This window comes from Amblyraja radiata, chromosome 35 (assembly GCF_010909765.2).
Source record: "Amblyraja radiata isolate CabotCenter1 chromosome 35, sAmbRad1.1.pri, whole genome shotgun sequence".
NCBI lineage: Eukaryota > Metazoa > Chordata > Chondrichthyes > Rajiformes > Rajidae > Amblyraja > Amblyraja radiata.
In genome coordinates, this window is record NC_045990.1 from 12,897,146 (window position 1) to 12,914,265 (window position 17,120).

At 49.0% G+C, this 17,120-nt stretch overlaps 1 protein-coding gene across 1 annotated transcript in view; it reads left to right on the forward strand.

Moving 5' to 3' along the window:
- LOC116991870 (adhesion G protein-coupled receptor E1-like) overlaps positions 1-17,120 on the forward strand; it is a 131,151-nt gene that overhangs the window by 44,178 nt on the left and 69,853 nt on the right. The window contains exons 5-7 of the mRNA XM_033050846.1: positions 6,753-6,973; positions 15,350-15,416; positions 15,997-16,088. Of these exons, the coding sequence (XP_032906737.1) occupies positions 6,753-6,973; positions 15,350-15,416; positions 15,997-16,088 (380 nt within the window). The remainder of the gene's footprint in view (positions 1-6,752; positions 6,974-15,349; positions 15,417-15,996; positions 16,089-17,120) is intronic.

Consider the following 17,120-nt stretch of genomic DNA (forward strand, 5'->3'; position numbering starts at 1 on the left):
TTCTTAACCAACCTTCCATGAGGAACCTTATCAAAGGCCTTACTGAAGTCCATATAGACAACATCCACTGATTTACCCTAATCAATTTCCGAGTAACCTCTTCAAAAAATTCAAGAAGATTAGTCAAACATGACCTTCCAGGCACAAATCCATGTTGACTCTTCTTAATCAGACCCTGTTTATCCAGATGCTTATTTATATTATCTCTAAGTATCCTTTCCATTAATTTGCCCACCACTGACATCAAACTAACAGGTCTATAATTGCTAGGTTTACTCTTAGAACCCTTTTTAAACAATGGAACAACATGCGCAGTACGCCAATCCTCCGGCACTATTCCCGTTTCTAATAACATTTGAAATATTTCTGTCATAGCCCCTGCTATTTCTACACTAACTTCCCTCAATGTCCTAGGGAATATCCTGTCAGGACCTGGAGACTTATCCACTTTTATATCTTTCAAAAGTGTCAGTACTTCCTCTTCTTTGAATCTCATAGTTTCCATAGCTACTCTACTTGTTTCCCTTACCTCACATAATTCAATATCCTTCTCCTTGGTGAATACCGAAGAAAATAAATTGTTCAATATCTCCCCCATCTCTTTTGGCTCTGCAGATAGCTGTCCACTCTGACTCTCTAATGGACCAATATTATCCCTCATTATCCTTTTGCTATTAATATAGCTGTAGAAACCCTTTGGATTTACTTGCACCTTACTTGCCAAAGCAACCTCATATCTTCTTTTAGCTTTTCTAATTTCTTTAAGATTCTTTTTACATTCTTTATACTCCTCAAGCACCTCATTTACTCCATTGTGCCTATAATTATTGTAGATCTCTCTCTTTTTCTGAACCAAGCGTCCAATATCCCTTGAAAACCATGGCTCTTTCCAATTTTTACTATTTCCATTCAACCGAACAGGGACATAAAGATGTTCAAAAAGGAACTGCAGATGCTGGAATATCGAAGGTACACAAAATTGCTGGGGAAACTCAGCGGGTGCAGCAGCATCTATGGAGCGAAGGAAATAGGCGACGTTTCGGGCCGAAACCCTTCTTCAGACTGATGGGACATAAAGATTCTGTACTCTTAAAATGTCACCTTTCAATGTCCTCCACTTCTCTTCCACATCCTTCCCATAAAACAAAATGCCCCAATTCACTCCTTTTAAATACTTTTGCATCTCCTCAAAGTTAGCCTTTCTCCAATCAAAAATCTCAACCCTAGGTCCAGTTCTGACCCTCTCCATAATTATATTGAAACTAATGGTATTGTGATCACTGGATCCGAAGTGTTCCTCAACACATACCTCCACCACCTGACCTGTCTCATTTCCTAACAGGAGGTCAGGCATTGCCCCTTCTCTGGCAGGTACCTCTATGTATTGCTACAAAAAACTATCCTGCACACATTTTACAAAGTCCAAACCATCCAGCCCATTTACAGAATGCGTTTCCCAGTCTATGTGTGGAAAATTGAAATCTCCCACAATCACTACCTTGTGCTTACTACTAATATCTGCGATCTCCTTACATATTTGCTCTTCCAATTCTCGCTCCCCATTAGGCGGTCTATAATACACCCCTATAAGTGTTGCTACACCTTTCCCATTTCTCAGTTCCACCCAAATAGCCTCCCTACACGAGCCCTTTAATCTATCGTGCCAAAGCACTGCTGTAATATCTTCCCTGACAAGCAATGCAACACCTCCACCTCTTGCCCCTCCAATTCTATCACACCTGAAGCAACGAAATCCTGGAATATTTAGTTTCCAATCACAGCCCTCCTGCAACCAACCATGTTTCACTGATCGCCACAACATCATACTTCCAGGTGTCAATCCAGGCTCTCAGCTCATCCACATTTCTTACAATGCTCCTAGCATTAAAATATACACATTTAAGAAAGCCACCCGCTCTTATTCTATGTTTATTATCTTTTTCTTCTTTCTCCCCCACATTTTGGGTCCGAGTGCTACCCTTCTCTGCCTCCTGCCTCACACACTGGCTAGTAGCTTTCTCTATTTGAGTCCATCCCCCCAACCGTTCTAGTTTAAAGTCTCTTCAGTAGCCTTTGCAAATCTCCCCGCCAGGATATTGGTCCCCCTCGTATTCAAGTGCAGCCCGTCCTTTCTGTACAGGTCACACCTTCCACAAAAGAGGTCCCAATGATCCAGAAACTTGAATCCCTGCCCTCTGCACCAGGCCCTCAGCCACGCGTTTATCCTCCACCTCATTCCATTCCCACTCTCACTGTCTCGTGGCACAGGCAGTAATCCTGAGATTGTTACTTTTTTGGTCCTTCTCCTCAACTCTCCTCCCAACTCCCTAAATTCTCCTTTCAGGACCTCTTCTCTTTTTCTGCCTATGTCATTGGTACCTATATGTACCACAACCTCAGGCTGCTCTCCCTCCCATTTCAGGATATCTTGGACACGTTCAGACACATGCCAGACCCTGGCACCAGGGAGGCAAACTACCATCCGGGTCATAGAAATATAGAAACATAGAAATTATGTGCAGGAGTAGGCCATTCGGCCCTTCGAGCCTGCACCGCCATTCGACATGTCATCCAACTCAGTATCCCATCCCTGCCTTCTCTCCATACCCCCTGATCCCTTTAGCCACAAGCGCCACATCTAACTCCCTCTTAAATATAGCCAATGAACTGGCCTCAACTACCTTCTGTGGCAGAGAATTCCACAGATTCACCACTCTCTATGTAAAAAATGATTTTCTCATCTCGGTCCTAAAATACTTCCCTCATCCTTAAACTGTGACCCCTAATTCTGGACTTCACCAACATCGGGAATAATCTTCCTGCATCTAGCCTGTCCAGCCCCTTAAACATTTTGTAAGTTTCTATAAGATCCCCCCTCAATCTTCTGAATTCTAGCTTGTACAAGCCGAGCCTATCCAGTCTTTCTGCATATGAAAGTCCTGCCATCCCAGGAATCAGTCTGGTAAACCTTCTCTGTACTCCCTCTATGGCAAGAATGTCTTTCCTCAGATTAGACGTCCAAAACTGTACGCAATACTCCAGGTGTGGTCTCACCAAGACCCTGTACAACTGCAGTAGAACCTCCCTGCTCTTATACTCAAATCTTTTTGCTATGAGTGCTAACATACCATTTGCTTTCTTCACTGCCTGCTGCACCTGCATTCCTACTTTCAATGACTGGTATACCATGACACCCAGGTCTCGTTGCATCTCCCCTTTTCCTAATCGGCCACCATTCAGATAATAGTCTATTTTCCTGTTTTTGCCAGCAAAGTGGATAACCTCACATTTATCCACATTATACAGCATCTGCCATGCATTTCCCCACTCACCCAACCTATCCAAGTCACCTTGCAGCCTCCTAGCATCCTCCTCACAGCTAACACTGCCCCCCAGCTTCGTGTCATCTGCAAACTTGGAGATATTGCATTCAATTCCCTCATCCAGATCATTAATATATATTGTAAATAGCTGGGGTCCCAGCACTGAGCCTTGCGGTACCCCACAAGTCCACAGAATCGCCTATCTGACCCCCTAACTATAGAGCTCCTATTACTATTGCCCTCCTCTTCTTTTCCTTACCTCTCTGACCCCTCTGAGCAATAGGGCCGGTCTCTGTGCCAGAGACCCGGCCGCTGCCGCTACCCCCAGGTAGGCTGTCTCCGCCAACCGTACTAAAACATGAGTTAATTTTGAAGGTGTACAGCCACCGGGGTACTCACGAGTCCCTGCCTCTGCCCATTGCCCCTCCTAACAGTGACCCACTTGTCTGCCTCCCGTGGTCTTGGAGTGACTACATCCCTATAACTCCTCTCCATGACCTCCTCACTCTCCCTGACCAGACAGAGGTCATCGAGTTGCTGCTCCAGGTTCCTAACACGGTCCCTTAGGAGCCCCATCTCGACGCACCTGGCACAGATGTGGACGTCTGGAGGGCTATCAGACTCCATGACCTCCCACATCTGACATCCAGAACAGTAAACTGCCCTGGCCCTCATTGTCCCCCCTTTTCCTGGATACAAAACAAAGCCTGACCTGGGATACAAGCCAAATCAGCTGCTTTCTCTAGTCCGCTTCCACCAATCAGCGGCTTCCTCAAGCCCACATAATTTGAAGTGTGATCTGCGAATGGAACGTTGCAGATTTTGGTTCCTCCTCCCTCACCAACGGCTCCTGGGCCTCTGTTGAAGCAAGCCCCGCGCTGGGTATTTACATTCATCGCTCGGACGTCGCTCCTCCCTCACCAACGGCTCCTGGGCTGTCTGTCCCGCTGAGTTACTCCAGCATTTTGTGTCTGCTGTTGACTCTTTGTTCTGTTGTCCCGTTAATGAAGACGGGTTCATGGATCTCTAGCTTTCCTGAAGTTGTCTGGTTGCGTTATGAACTGGTTCGGCAATTTGAACACCTAGGAAGGAAGGAGAACACAATAATGGTGAACACGTCCTGGTCCATCATGGGTACCAACCTCCCCACCAATGACGTGATCTATAGGAGGCGTTGCCTCAAAGAGGCAGCCAGTATCATCAAGAACCCACACCACCTGGCCACACTCTCATTTCACTTTCCCCATTGGGAAAAGGTTTGGGAGTCTGAAACTATGACCTCAGGCTGCTCAGGAACAGCTTCTTCCCAACAACCTTCAGGCTTTTGAACACCACAAACTCCAACTAAACTACAAACTATGAACTGTCTTGATTGCACCAAGTTATTTCAGTTTTTGTTTTGCACTAATATTGTTTTTTTGTAATTTATTGAAACATAGAAAATAGATGCAGGAGGAGGCCATTCGGTCCTTCGAGCCAGCACCGCCATTCATTGTGAACATGGCTGATCGTCTCCTATCAATAACCCGTGCCTGCCTTCTCCCCATATCCCTCGACTCCACTAGCCCCTAGAGCTCTATCTAACTCTCTCTTAAATCCATCCAGTGACTTGGCCTCCACTGCCCTCTGTGGAAGGGAATTCCATAAATTCACAACGCTCTGGGTGAAAAAGTTTTTTCTCAGTCTTAAATTACCTCCCTTTTTTCTAAGACTGTGGCCCCTGGTTCTGGACTCACCCAACATTGGGAACATTTTTCCTGCATCTAGCTTGCCCAGTCCTTTTATAAGTTTCTATAAGATTCCCCCTCATCCTTCTAACTCCAGTGAATACAAGCCGAGTCTTTTCAATCTTTCCTCATATGACAGTCCCGCCATCCCAGGGATCAATCTCGTGAACCTACGCTGCACTGCCTCAATCACAAGGATGTCCTTCCTCAAATTAGGGGACCAAAACTGTACACAATACTCCAGATCAACACCATTATACCCTCTAAACTGATCACCAAACTCGGTGACCTGGGCATCAACCCCTCCCTCTGCAACTGGATACTGGACTTTCTAACCAACAGACCCCAGTCTGTTAGGTTAGATAAGCACACCTCTTCAACCCTCACCTTGAACACCGGCGTTCCACAGGGCTGTGTGCTGAGCCCCCTCCTCTACTCCCTCTTCACCTACGACTGCACACCTGTACATGGTACTAACACCACCATCAAGTATGCAGATGATACAACGGTGATTGGCCTCATCAGCAACAACGACGAGTCGGCCTATAGGGAGGAGTTCCAGCTCCTAGCAGCATGGTGCGCTGACAACAACCTGGCCCTTAACTCCAAGAAGACCAAGGAGCTCATTGTAGACTTCAGGAAGTCTAGGGGCGGCACGCACACCCCCATCCACATTAACGGGACGGAGGTTGAACGTGTTTCCAGCTTCTGGTTCCTGGGGGTCAACATCTCCGATGACCTCTCTTGGACCCACAATACCTCAACTCTGGTCAAGAAGGCTCACCAGCGTCTCTTCTTCCTGAGGAGACTGAAGAAGGTCCATCTGTCTCCTCAGATTCTGGTGAACTTCTACCGCTGCACCATCGAGAGCATCCTTACCAACTGTATCACAGTATGGTATGGCAACTGCTCTGTCTCCGACCGGAAAGCACTGCAGCGGGTGGTGAAAATTGCCCAATGCATCACCGGTTCCTCGCTCCCCTCCATTGAGTCTGTCCAAAGCAAGCGTTGTCTGCGAAGGGCGCTCAGCATCGCCAAGGACTGCTCTCACCCCAACCACAGACTGTTTACCCTCCTACCATCCGGGAGGCGCTACAGATTTCTCCGTTGCCGGACCAGCACGTCCAGGAACAGCTTCTTCCATCCAGCACGGAAACAGACCAACGGAAGTCATAGGGAAAATAGTGCGTGTATTGATGCTGTCTTCAGAATTCAACATAATGGAGTTGCCACTTTGGAGGGCACCAAACAGAATCCATGCTACTTTAGAAAAGGAGCAAGGGAGATGATAGGAAACTGCAGGCAGTTAGTCTAACTTGAGTGGTCGGTGAAATGTATCTTCGTACCAATGCATTATTCCTTATATCCCTTATCATTTATCCACACACTGTCAATGGCTCACAGTGTACAGATTCAATTGTAATCATGTATTGTCTTTCCACTGGCTGGTTAACATGTAACAAAAGTGTTTCACTGTACCTCGGTACACGTGACAATAAACTAAACTGAAACTGCAGTGTACAACCAACCAAGTGTCCTGGCCCAGTGCACTGATCCAGTGTAATGACCTAGTGTACTGGCCCAGTATACCAACCCAATATACTGACACAGCGCGCAGGCCCAGTAAACCAGCCAGTGTACCACCCTGTGCAGCCCAGCTCAGGCTCATTAATCCTTTGTTGTTCTCTTGCATCACTTCCAGACTCTTTGTGCCGTCATCGCTGGATTCCTGCATTATTTCTTCCTGGCCTGTTTTTCCTGGATGCTCCTGGAAGGTGTGCAGCTTTACCTCATGCTGGTGAAAGTCTTCAATGCAAAGAGTATGAGACCAACGTACATGTGCTTGTTTGGCTACGGTTTCCCCCTGATTACTGTTGGCATCTCAGCAGCCGTGTATTCCCAGGGATATGGAACAGAGAAGTAGTAAGTACGAAAACTGCAGATTTATTTGCAGACATTGCACTCAGAGCACATTGAGTTTCTGTGACAGGAATAAACATGGTTGCTGGACGAGGCCATTCAACCCCTTGCACCTATACTAACATTCAGTTGGACCATGACCAACCTACAACCTCAGGACCATTTTTTTGCACTGACCCTATTTAATAATAATAATAATAATATAATAATAATATATTTTATTGTCATTGCACATAAGTGCAACGAGATTTTGTATGCAGCTTCCAACCGATGTCATAACATAAATCTATCCCTCTCTCCCCCTCCCCCATCCCTCTCTCCCCCTCCCCATCCCTCTCACCTCCCCTTCTCCATCTCCCTCTCCTCACCCCTCTCCCTCTCCTCTCCCTCCTCCTCCCACCCCATCCCTCTCTCCCCCCCTGCCCTCTCTACCTCACCCCTTCCCTCTCACCCACCCCCCCTTCCCCCTACCACTCTGTCCCTCTTCCACCACTCCCCCTACCCCTCCCTCCCCACTTCCACTTCTCTCCCCCTTGTCCCACACCCCTCCCCTCCACCCCTCTCCCCCCCACCCCTTCCCCTACCCCTCTGCCCCTCTTCCACCACCCCTCATATCCCCCTCCCTCTCCACTCTTCCACTTCTCTCCCCCTCCCCCCCCCACTCTCCATCCCCACTCTTTCCCCTCTCTCCCCCCACCCCCTTCCCTCCGCAATCTTTCCCCTCCCACCCCTACCCCATCTCCCTCCTCCCCATCCCCCACACCTCACTCCCCTCCCCCATCGCTCTCTCCTCCTCTCCCCCCCCTTTCCATCTCGCTCTCCTCCCACCCCCATCCCTCTCTCCCCCACCCCCTTCTCCCTCCGCAATCTTCCCCCTCCCTCCACACACTTCCCCCCCTCTCCCCTCCCCCATCTCCCTCCCCCCTCCCCCACACCTCTCTCCCCCTCCTCTCTCTCTTTCCCTCCCCCTCTCCATCTCCCTTGCCAAAGACATTCTTGCCATAAAGGGAGTACAGAGAAGGTTCACCAGACTGATTTCTGGGATGTCAGGACTTTCATATGAAGAAAGACTGGATAGACTCGGCTTGTACTCGCTAGAATTTAGAAGATTGAGAGGGGATCTTATAGAAACTTACAAAATTCTTAAGGGGCTGGACAGGCTAGATGCAGGAAGATTGTTCCCGATGTTGGGGAAGTCCAGAACAAGGGGTCACAGTTGAAGGATAAGGGGGAAATCTTTTAGGACCGAGATGAGAAAAACATTTTTCACAGAGAGTGGAGAATCTCTGGAGTTCACTGGCACAGAAGGTAGTTGAGGCCAGTTCATTGGCTATATTTAGATGTGGGTGGCCCTTGTGACTAAAGGGATCAGGGGGTATGGAGAGAAGGCAGGTACAGGATACTGAGTTGGATGATCAGCCAATATCATATTGAATGGCGGTGCAGGCTCGAAGGGCCAAATGGCCTACTCCTGCACCTAATTTCTATGTTTCCCTCTCCTCACCCTTCTCCCTCTCCTCCCCCTCCTCCTCCTACCCCCATCCCTCTCTCCCCACTCCCTCGAGTCTCGACCCCACCCCTTCCCTCTTTCCCCCTACCCCACTGACCCCCTTCCACCACTCTCCCTACACCTCCCTCCCCACTCTTCCCTCCCCCTTAACCCCTCCCTCCCTCCCTACCCCTCCCTCTCCCCCTCCCTGCCCCCTCTCTCCCCTCCCTCCCCCACCTCTTCCCCCTACCCCTCTGACCCTCTTCCACCACTCCCCCTACCCCTATCCCCCTCCCTCCCCACTTCCACTTCCCCCCCCTCTCCCTCCTCACTCTTGCCCCTCTCTCCCCCCACCCCTCTCCCCCTTCCTCCACACTCGTCCACTCTCCCCTACCCCATCTCCCTCCTCCACGCCCTCTCCTACCCCATCTCCCTCCTCACCCATCCCCCCTCCCCCACACCTCTCTCCCCCTCCACATCCCCCCCCTCCTCCCCTCCCCCCCCCCTTCCCCCCACCCTCTCCCTCCCCCTTTCCATCTCCCTCTCCTCACCCCTCTCCCTCTCCTCCTCCCACCCCTATCCCTCTCTCCCCCATTGCCCTTCTCACTCCCTCCACACTCTTCCCCCTCTCTCCCCTACCCCCTCTCTCCTCCCCCTCCCCACCCCTCTCTTCCCCCCTTCTCCCGCCCTCTCCTCACCCCGCTCCCCCTCCACCCCTCCACCCATCCCTCTCTCCCCCACCCCCCTTCTCCCTCCCCACTCTTCCACCTCCCTCCCCACTCTTCCCCCTCTCTTCCCCCTCTCTCCCCCCCCCACCTCATCCTTCCCCTCCTCCCCCCCCCACCTCTCTCCCCCTCCCTCCTCCCTCCCCCACCCCTCTCTCCTCCTCCCTCTTCATCTCCCTCTCCTCACCCCTCTCCCTCTCCTCCCCCTGCTCCCACCCCATCCCTCTCTCTCCACCCCTTCCCTCTCTCCCCCCCACGCCCTCCATCTCTCCCCCCCTCTCCCCACTCTTCCCCTTCTCTCCCCCTTAACCCACTTCTCTCCCTCCCCCACCCCTCTCTCTCCCCCTCCCCTCTCGCTCCCCACTCTTCACCATCTCTCCGCTCTCACCCTCCTCCACAACCCCTCCCTCGCTCCCCCACCATTCCCCTACCCCTCTGTCCCTCTTTCCACACACTCGCCCCTTCCCCTCTCCCCCTCCCTCTCCCCCTTCCACCACTCCCCTACACCTTTCCCCTCCCTCCCCATTCTTCTACTTATCTGCCCCATCCCCCGCCCTCTGCCCCATCTCCCTCCCCACCACTCTTTCTCCCCCCCCCTTCCCTTCCCTCTCCCTCCCCACTCCCTCTCTCTCCGCTCTCCCCCTCCCTCCACACTCCTCCCCCTCTCGCCCCCCTACCCCTCTCCCCCTCCCTCCACACTCTTCCCCCTCTCCCTCCTCCCTCCATTCCATCCTCCTCTCCCTCTCTTCTTTCTCCACCCCACCCTGTTCCCCCCCCACCTTCTCTCACCCCTCTCCCTCCTCCCCTCCCACCCCCTCCCCCACCCCTCTTCACACCCATCTCCCCCCCAACCCCCTTCCCCTCTCTCTTGCACCACTCCCCGCTACCCCACTCCCACCTCCCTACCCCTCTCCCCCCTTCCTGCCCTCTCCCCCACTTCCTGCCCTCCCCGCTCTTCTCCCACTCCCCACTCTCCTCCCCTTCCCACCCCCCTCTCTCTCCCCCTACCCCGCTCTCCTCTCCCTCCCAAATCTCTCCCCGTTTCCTTCCTCCTCCCCCTCTCCCCTCCCTCCCCTCTCCACACCCCGTCCTCCCTCCTCCCCCCACCTGTATTATGTGAGGTGGTTAGTGTGAGTGTGAGGTCGCAGCCCCCCCCCCCCCCCCCCCCCCCCCCCCCGCGTTGGGGAAACAGACCCAATGGGTCTGCACTTGGTCTAGTAACTAATAAAATTGGGATTTAGATATCTCGTGAACATGGATTGTAAAAAGAACAGTAAAACAGTCAAAACTGTTCAAACAGACTAAAGTGCAGATGTGTCTGTGACGTGACCATCCGAGGGAGACAGTCCAGGGGGGATGGGGGGCACTCAGCAGGGCTGGTTCAGAGCCGCTCTAGCTCTAGGAATGAAGTTGTTCCTGAGTCTGGAGGTTCGGGCGTAGAAGGCCTTGTAACGTCTGCCGGAGGGAAGTAGTTCGAACAGTCCATTACAAGGGTGTGAGGAGTCTTTATGGATGCTGACGGCCTTCCTGAGGCACCGTGTGTGGTAGATGCCCTCCAAGGCTGGTAGTTGTGTCCCAATGATCCTCTGCGCTCTGTGGACGACGCGCTGAAGAGCTCTCCTCTCCACCTCCGTGCAGCTGAGATACCACACAGAGATGCCATACGTTAATATGCTCTCTGTGGTGCAGCGTTAGAAGGTTGTCAGCAGCTGTTGGGGCAGACCAGTCTTTTTTAATTTTCCCCATATCCTTGATATTCATCTCTGTCTGAAAACACTCAGCCACTGAGCCTGCAAAACCCACTTGGGGAGAGGATTGCAAAGGTTCTCCACCCACTAAGTGAAGATATTTCTTCCCATCTCCACATGCAGCATGAGAACAGGTCCTTCATCCCATGAGGTCAACCATCAAGCACCCTTTTACCCCAATCCTACATCGATCCCTCTTTCACTTCCCAAAATCTCCATCAACTGCTCCAGATCCCCAAGTCCCATTCCTGTATTGTACTGTTCCATGTTCTATGCTATCATTCATGGGATAATTTACAGCTACCTATCAACCTACATGTGTTTGGGATGTTGATGGAGACTGCAGCACCCAAAGGGAATTTGTGTGGATTTAGGTGGAACGTGCAAACTCCACAAATGCATCACCCAAAGTCGGGATCGAACCCAGGTCTCTGGAACTGAGGCAACAGTTCCATTAGCCACTCTAATTATGATCTCCGGTTGCCAGGGGAAATACCATCCTTGTACAGAAATGGGACCTTTGGCCCAGTCGTGGTTCCTGAGGAATATGAAGAAATCAGGAAAACACTTAAACAAGAAATTAGGAGGAGGCTTGGCAAATAGGGTCGAGGAGAGTTTCCAGGCATTTTGTATGTAAGGGGAAAGGGTTACTTGGAAAACGGTAGGTCCACTCCAGGACAAAGATGGGAATTTATGCGTGAAGTCAGAGAAGTGGCCAAGGTCCTTAATGTGTACTTAACATTAGCATTCCCCAAGAGGAAGGGCATGGATGATGTTGAGATTCAGGAGGGGTGCGTTGATATTGGAGTCAGAGGGTCATACAGCAAAGAAACAGGCCCTTCAGCCCAACTACCCCATGCCAGCCAAGGTGCCCCATCTACACTGGTCCAACCTGTCCATGTTTGGCACATCTCTCCTGTCCATGCACCTGTCCAAATGTCTTTTACTTTTTATTACAGTACCTGTCTCAACTCTCCACTCTGGCAGGCCGGTGTATGTAAGCACCACCCTCTCGGCGAAAAGTCCCCTCAGGTTCCTATTAAATCTTTCCCCTCTCACCTTAAACAAATGTTGCCTGGTTCTTGATTCTCGTAATCTAGATAAACTCTAGATATGCTTTCACCCTACCTATTCCTCTCATGTTATCATACACCTCCACAAGATCACCTCTCTACCTCCTGAATTTCAAGGAATAAAGATCTAGCCTGCTCAACCATTCCCTGCAGCTCAGGGCCTCGAGTCCCAACACCTCACCACACAGGTGAGGTGCCGCAAGGCTGAAGGGTGTGCCTCTATTCAAGAAGGGCTCGAAGGAAGAGAATATTCTGAGGGATAGGATGTATATGCATTAGACAGGGGCTAATCAGGGCTAGTCAGCATGGTAGGCTGTGAGTGTGACTTACCAATCAAATTATATTTTGAAGTAATCAGAGGCTGAAAAGAGCAAAGCCATAGACATTGTCTACATTGGCTTCAGCAAGAGATTTGATGAGGTTCCACATAGTAGGCTGCACTTGATCATTCGATCACATGACATCCAGAGAGAGCCAACTGACTGGATCGAGAATTAGCTTTGTGAAAGGAAGCAGAGGGTGATGGTGGAAGCTTATCATTCAGCATTGTGACTAGTGGCATGCTAGAGAATTGTGAAGGCATGCTGAGTAAGTTTGTGGATGACACTAAACTGAGTGATATAATACATAGTGAAGATGTTTATTAAAAAAAATGCACTGGTACAAGACATTGGTACAAGACATTTAGAGAATTATGTTCAGTTTTGGTCACCTGTTCTCACAAAAGATCTCCTTTATATTCAGCATGTGGTGGGTGCCTGGTACTTTGTGCAGGGGAGGTGGTGGAAGCAAATTTGATAGCATGTTTAAGGGGCATTGAAACAAATACATGAGAAGATAGGGAATGGTGGGATACAGACCATGTGCAGACAGATGGGAGTTTTCAATCTTTCATCATGACCAGCACAGACATGGTGGGATGAAGGAATCTTTTAGTGATGTACTGTTCTTTGTTCAATGTTTTATGTCTGTGCCAAACTATTTATCCATCTACAATACAAGAATGCCATTTGTCTGCATTAGTGCTGTATCCATCTAGGCCTATTTATTTACTACAAACAAAGGTCCCAGAACCTATCCCTATGGTGCAACACTTTATATACACCCAGTCAGAAACACCTCATTCACCATTGGATGGATTTAAGGGGGAGTTAGATAGAGCTCTAGGGGCTAGTGGAGTCAAGGGATATGGGGAGAAGGCAGGCACGAATTATGTATAGGGGACGATCAGCCATGATCACAATGAATGGCGGTGCTGGCTCGAAGGGCCGAATGGCCTCCTCCTGCACCTATTTTCTATGTTTCTATGCCCCAGACAGAGTCATAAAGTCATAGGGTGAAACAGCGTGGAAACAGACCCTTCGGCCCAACTCGCCTAAACCGGCCAACAATGTCCCAGCTACAATAGTTCCGCTTGCCTGCGACCTACGTAATTTAATCTTCTGGATCAGCCTACCATGTGGTGCTTTGTCAAATGTCTTGCTAAAGTCCATATGGGTTACATCCTGACTTCCCCCTGCGCCAGCACATTAACTTCCAGTGGTTTGTCTAGAAACACAGAAAATAGATGCAGGAGTAGGCCATTTGGTCCTTCGAGCCAGCACTGCCATTGAATATAAGCATGGCTGATCATCCAGAATCAGTACCCCATCCTTGCTTTCTCCCCATATCCCTTTTCCATTAGCTCTAACAGCTATATCCAACTCTATCTTGAATACATCCAGTGAATTGGCCTCCACTGCCTTCTGCAGCGGAGAATTCCACAGATTCACAACTCTGGATGAAAAAGTCTATCCTCATCTCAGTTATAAATGGCCTACCTCTTTTTCTTGACCCCTGGTTCTGGACTCCCCCAACATCGGGAACATTTTTCATGCATCTAGCCTGGTCAATCCCTTAAGAATTTCATATAAGATCCCCTCTCAACCTTCTAAATTCCAGTGAATATAAGCCCAGTCGATCCTATCTTTCATCATCTGTCAGTCCCGCCATCCCAGTAATTAACCTGGTGAACCTACACTGCACTCCCTCAATAGTAAGAATGTCCTTCCTCAAATTAGGAGGCCAAAATTGCACACAATACACCACGGCCCTATACAACTGCAGTAGAACCAACTTGCTCCTGTACTCAAATCTTCTCGCTATAGCATCCCCCTCGCAGGTCACACTGCTACCGAGATTTGGGTCATCCGCAAAGTTGGAGATGTTACATTTAATTCCTTTGTCTAAATCGTTAATATATGTTGTATAGTGTAAATATAGTCTACCGGGGATGGAGCAAGAGCTTTCACCAACAGCCCCAACTTGACCTCAAGGAGGTCACACGTGGCCTCTCTCAGGGGGAGGTGAGTTGGGGTGGGATAGGGAGACTGAGAGGCAGATACGAGGGGTGCAGTAACGATGGATAAGGTAAGGTCACTGAACAATAATCAAGGGAAAGATTATAGCTAAAAATGATAAAGCCTTCCCCAGCCACAACTCCCTGCAGCACAAGGACAAAGACCAGAAGGGCTTTATTCTTTGGAGCGCAGAAGGTTAAGGGGGGACTTGATAGAGGTCTTTAAAATGATGAGAGGGATAGACAGAGTTGATGTGGATAAGCTTTTCCCACTGAGAGTAGGGAAGATTCAAACAAGGGGACATGATTTGAGAATTAAGGGACAGAAGTTTAGGGGTAACATGAGGGGGAACTTCTTTACTCAGAGAGTGGTGGCTGTGCGGAATGAGCTTCCAGTGAAGGTGGTGGAGACAGGTTCGTTTTTATCATTTAAAAATAAATTGGATAGTTATATGGACGGGAAAGGAATGGAGGGTTATGGTCTGAGCGCAGGTATATGGGACTAGGGGAGAATACGTGTTCGGCACGGACTAGAAGGGTCGAGATGGCCTGTTTCCGTGCTGTAATTGTTATATGGTTATAAGGCTCGAGGCCCCCAGACCGCAGGAGAACAAAGAAGGGAAGTGATTAAACTTTTTTTCACCTTCAATCAAAGTGAGGAATGAGGGGGAGTCACTGGTGGATGTTTATGTTAAAATGTATTTTGTGTGTCTAGGTGATTTTTATTGGTATGACTGTATTGCAAATCAAATTCCTCGTATGTGGCTGATAATGTATGATAATGATTATGAAGACCAACAGTGCCAAGCTGGGTCCACACAGCATTGAGTGATGTAGCAATGTACCCGTGACGGGAGTAGTCGATTCCTGCCGAGCCTCACACATGGCAGGGAGGCCATCTGAGCAACAATGTTACTGGTGTGGGAACATACCTGTACGTGTGTGTGCAAAGTGTAAACATTCTACAGTGTCATTTGGAAATAACATTTTTTGCCTCTTTCCCCAGTTGTTGGTTGGATCTAAAGTCGGGATTCCTCTGGGCTTTCCTGGCTCCGGTCTGTGTGATTATTCTGGTAAGTTTGGAAAAATATGAAACAGAGAATGTCTGTTGAATTCAGGAAAATGTGAGCTGATGGGTTTTGGAACCACTAATGAGGAGAGGACATCAACCATGTATGGCAGGTCGGAGGAACAGAGGGGCCTTGGAGCATGGCACAGATCCGGTATGGTGACAGCTACTGAACTTGCTGTCAGGTTAACCTGTGCTGTCATCTTGGATATTAATATTTAGCAGTATCGGATTGGATGAAATTTCTTGAAAGAGCATTGGTAAAGATTATGTCCTTTATCACTGGTTTTCGTGATAAATCTTTAGACCGTCCATAAACATTTACAGATTCACAATGCATACGAGAAGATTTGAAGTCATCCACTCAGGGCTGATGGAACACCACGGTTATATCTACATCACTGTCTATTTTAAAATGAATGTTGAAGATCAATGTAGAGGCAAACATGTCCAAATGCAACTATTTATGCACTGCAAGATGTTTCAATGGAAATGTAAATGAATTAAAGATAACATCAAGAAAATATTATTTCAATAGACCACTATCTTATTTGGATTAATGTGGCTTTTTCTTTTCTTGAAAGGTCAATGGAGGATTTTTTATTATCACTGTGTTGAAACTGGCTGAAAAGTTTTCAAGTGTCAATCCTGATATGGGCCAGTTGAAGGAAATCAGGTGAGAACAACTGGTGTGGCTGCTGGTACCTTCCTTGGTTGATACGGTATCCAGGTCATGCAAATGGCCAGCACTTATCCCGTTCCCATCCTTTCCCATTATTAGAAACATAGAAAATAGGTGCAGGAGGCCATTCGGCCCTTCGAGCAAGCACTGCCATTCATTGTGATCATGGCTGATCGTCCCCTATCAGTAACCCGTGCCTGCCTTCTCCCCATATCCCCTGACTGCACTAGCCTCTAGAGCTCTATCTAACTCTCTCTTAAATCCATCCAGTGACTTGGCCTCCACTGCCCTCTGTGGCAGGGAATCCCATAAATTCACAATTCTCTGGGTGAAAAATTTTTTCTCACCTCAGTCTTAAATGCCCTCCCCTTTATTCTAAGACTGTGGCCCCTGGTTCTGGACTCGCCCCACATTGGGAACATTTTTCCTGCATCTAGCTTGTACAGTCCTTTTATAATTTTATATGTTTCTATAAGATCCTCCCTCATCCTTCTAAACTCCAGTGAATACAAGCCAAGTCTTTTCAGACTTTCCTCATATGACAGTCCCGCCATCCCAGGGACCAATCTCGTGAACCTACGCTGCACTGCCTCAATCACAAGGATGTCCTTCCTCAAATTAAGAAACCAAACCGATACAAAATACTCAGGATGTGGTCTCACCAGAGCCCTATACAACCGCAGAAGAACCTCTTTGCTCCTATACTGAAATCCTCTTGTTATGAAGGCCAACATTCCATTAGCTTTCTTCACTGCCTGCTGTATCTGTAAGCCAACTTTCAGTGACCAGTATACAAGAACGCCCAGCTACCCCTTACCAAACCTAACCCCATTGAAATAATAATTTGCCCCCTTGTTTTTGCCATTAAAGTTGATAACCTCACATTTATCTATATTATACTGCATCTGCCACACATGCCCACTCACTCAACCTGTCCAGGTCACCCTGCTACCTCCTAACATCCTCTTCACAGTTCACACTGCCACCCAGCTTTGTGTCATCCGCAAACTTGCTAGTGTTGCTCCT